This window comes from Oncorhynchus masou, chromosome 5, assembly GCF_036934945.1.
Source record: "Oncorhynchus masou masou isolate Uvic2021 chromosome 5, UVic_Omas_1.1, whole genome shotgun sequence".
Classification (NCBI taxonomy): Eukaryota; Metazoa; Chordata; class Actinopteri; order Salmoniformes; family Salmonidae; genus Oncorhynchus; species Oncorhynchus masou.
The window spans coordinates 81,978,101-81,981,240 of record NC_088216.1 but is presented as its reverse complement, the minus strand read 5'-3'; the positions used below and the strand labels follow the sequence as shown (position 1 = coordinate 81,981,240).

The window sequence follows — 3,140 nt, the reverse complement described above, 5'->3', positions numbered from 1 at the left end:
CCCCTGCACCCACAGGCCTACTTCCCACAGTACTTCCCACAGTACTACTTCCCCCTGTACCCACAGGCCAACTTCCCCCAGTCCTACTTCCCCCTGTACCCCAGTCCTACTTCCCCCTGCACCCACAGTCCAACTTCCCCCAGTCCTACTTCCCCCTGTACCCACAGGCCAACTTCCCCCAGTCCTACTTCCCCCTGCACCCACAGTCCTACTTCCCACAGTCCTACTTCCCACAGTCCTACTTTCCCCTGCACCCACAGGCCTACTTCCCCCAGCACCCCAGGCCTACTTCCCCAGGCCACCTTCCCCCAGGCCTACTTTCCCCTGCACCCACAGGCCTACTTCCCCCTGCACCCACAGGCCTACTTTCCCCTGCACCCACAGGCCTACTTTCCCCTGCACCCACAGGCCTACTTTCCCCTGCACCCACAGGCCTACTTCCCCCTGCACCCACAGGCCTACTTCCCCCTGCACCCACAGGCCTACTTCCCACAGTACTACTTCCCCCTGCACCCACAGGCCTACTTCCCCCAGCACCCACAGGCCAACTTCCCCCAGTCCTACTTCTCCCTGTACCCACAGTCCTACTTCCCCCTGCACCCACAGGCCTACTTCCCACAGTCCTACTTCCCCCTGTACCCACAGTCCTACTTCCCCCTGCACCCACAGTCCTACTTCCCCCAGTCCTACTTTCCCCTGCACCCACAGGCCTGCTTCCCCCAGTCCTACTTCCCCTGCACCCACAGGCCTACTTCCCCCAGGCCAACTTCCCCCAGTCCTACTTCCCCCTGCACCAACAGGCCTACTTCCCCAGGCCTACTTCCCCAGTCCCCCAGTCCTACTTCCTCCAGTCCTACTTCCCCCAGTCCTACTTCCCCCAGTCCTACTTCCCCCTGCACCCACAGGTCTACTTCCCCCAGGCCTACTTCCCCAGTCCTACTTCCCCCTGCACCAACAGGCCTACTTCCCCCAGTACCCCAGGCCTACTTCCTCCAGTCCTACTTCCCCAGGCCAACTTCCCCCAGTCCTACTTCCCCCAGTCCTACTTCCCCCTGCACCCACAGTCCTACTTCCCCCAGTCCTACTTCCCCCTGCACCCACAGGCCTACTTCCCCCAGTCCTACTTCCCCCTGCACCCACAGTCCTACTTCCCCCAGTCCTACCCACAGTCCTACTTCCCCCAGTCCTACTTCCCCCAGTCCTACTTCCCACAGTCCTACTTCCCCCAGTCCCCCAGTCCTACTTCCCCCAGTCCTACCCACAGTCCTACTTCCCCCAGTCCTACTTCCCCCAGTCCACCCACAGTCCTACTTCCCCCAGCCCCCAGTCCTACTTCCCCCAGTCCTACTTCCCCAGTCCACCCCCAGTCCTACTTCCCCCAGTCCTACCCACAGGCCTACTTCCCCCAGTCCCCCAGTCCTACTTCCCCCCTGTACCCACAGTCCTACTTCCCCCAGTCCTACTTCCCCCAGTCCTACTACCCCAGTCCTACTTCCCCAGTCCTACTTCCCCCAGGTCCTACTTCCCCCTGCACCCACATCCCCCAGCCTACTTCCCCCAGTCCTACTTCCCCCAGTCCCCCAGTCCTACTTCCCCCAGCCCCCAGTCCTACTTCCCCCAGCCCCCCAGTCCTACTTCCCCCAGTCCTACTTCCCCCAGTGCACCCCCAGTCCTACTTCCCCCAGCCCCCCAGTCCTACTTCCCCCAGTCCCCCAGTCCTACTTCCCCCAGTCCTACTTCCCCAGTCCTACTTCCCCCAGTCCTACCCCCAGTCCTACTTCCCCCAGTCCCCCAGTCCTACTTCCCCCAGTCCCCCAGTCCACCTTCCCCCAGGCCTACTTCCCCAGTCCTACTTCCCCCAGTCCTACTTCCCCCTGCACCCACAGGCCTACTTCCCCCAGGCCTACCCCCAGTCCTACTTCCCCCAGTCCTACTTCCCCCTGCCCCACAGGCCTACTTCCCCCAGTCCTACTTCCACAGTCCTACTTCCCCCAGTCCTACTTCCCCCAGTCCCCCAGTCCTACTTCCCCCAGTCCCCCAGTCCTACTTCCCCCAGTCCCCCAGTCCTACTTCCCCCAGTCCCCCAGTCCTACTTCCCCCAGTCCTACTTCCCCCAGTCCCCCAGTCCTACTTCCCCCAGTCCTACTTCCCCCAGTCCTACTTCCCCCAGTCCTACTTCCCCCAGTCCCCCAGTCCTACTTCCCCAGTCCTACTTCCCCCAGTCCCCCAGTCCTACTTCCCCCAGTCCCCCAGTCCTACTTCCCCCAGTCCTACCCCCAGTCCTACTTCCTCCAGTCCCCCAGTCCTCCAGTCCCAGTCCCCCAGTCCTACTTCCCCCAGTCCTACTTCCCCAGTCCTACTTCCCCAGTCCCCAGTCCTAGCCCCCCAGTCCTACTTCCCCAGCCCCCAGTCCTACTTCCCCAGTCCTACTTCCCCCAGTCCTACTTCCCCCAGTCCTACTTCCCCAGGCCCCCAGTCCTACTTCCCCCAGTCCCCCAGTCCTACTTCCCCCAGTCCTACTTCCCCCAGTCCCCCAGTCCTACTTCCCCCAGTCCTACTTCCCCCAGTCCCCCAGTCCTACTTCCCCCAGTCCTACTTCCCCCAGCCCCCCAGTCCTACTTCCCCCAGTCCTACTTCCCCAGCTACCCCCAGTCCTACTTCCCCAGTCCCCCAGTCCTACTTCCCCCAGTCCTACTTCCCCCAGTCCCCCAGACCTACTTCCCCCAGACCTACTTCCCCCAGTCCTACTTCCCCAGTCCCCCAGTCCTACTTCCCCCAGTCCTACTTCCCCCAGTCCTACTTCCCCAGTCCCCTAGACCTACTTCCCTCAGAGCTACTTCCCCCAGTCCTACTTCCCCCAGTCCCCTAGACTTCCCCCCACTTCCCCCAGTCCTACTTCCCCCAGTCCCCTAGACCTACTTCCCTCAGAGCTACTTCCCCAGTCCTACGTCCCCCAGTCCCCTAGACCTACTTCCCTCAGAGCTACTTCCCCCAGTCCTACTTCCCCCTGCCCCCCAGCCCTTACTTTATCCAGGCCCACAGGCCCTCGACCTTCTCCAGTCCTTTCCTGCCTCAGGATGCAACAGACAGTGTGATGTCCCACTAACAAAGTAAGACCAATGAAACAGTCCTTACTTCCT

General features: G+C 62.0%; 1 protein-coding gene across 1 annotated transcript in view; it reads left to right on the top strand.

The window, feature by feature from the left end:
* The window catches only part of LOC135530046 (uncharacterized), a 12,824-nt gene extending 9,911 nt beyond the window's left edge, over positions 1 to 2,913 (top strand). Inside the window, exons 2-4 of the mRNA XM_064958441.1 lie at positions 16 to 708; positions 747 to 2,040; positions 2,186 to 2,913. Of these exons, the coding sequence (XP_064814513.1) occupies positions 16 to 708; positions 747 to 2,040; positions 2,186 to 2,913 (2,715 nt within the window). The remainder of the gene's footprint in view (positions 1 to 15; positions 709 to 746; positions 2,041 to 2,185) is intronic.
* Positions 2,914 to 3,140: the final 227 nt, after the last annotated feature.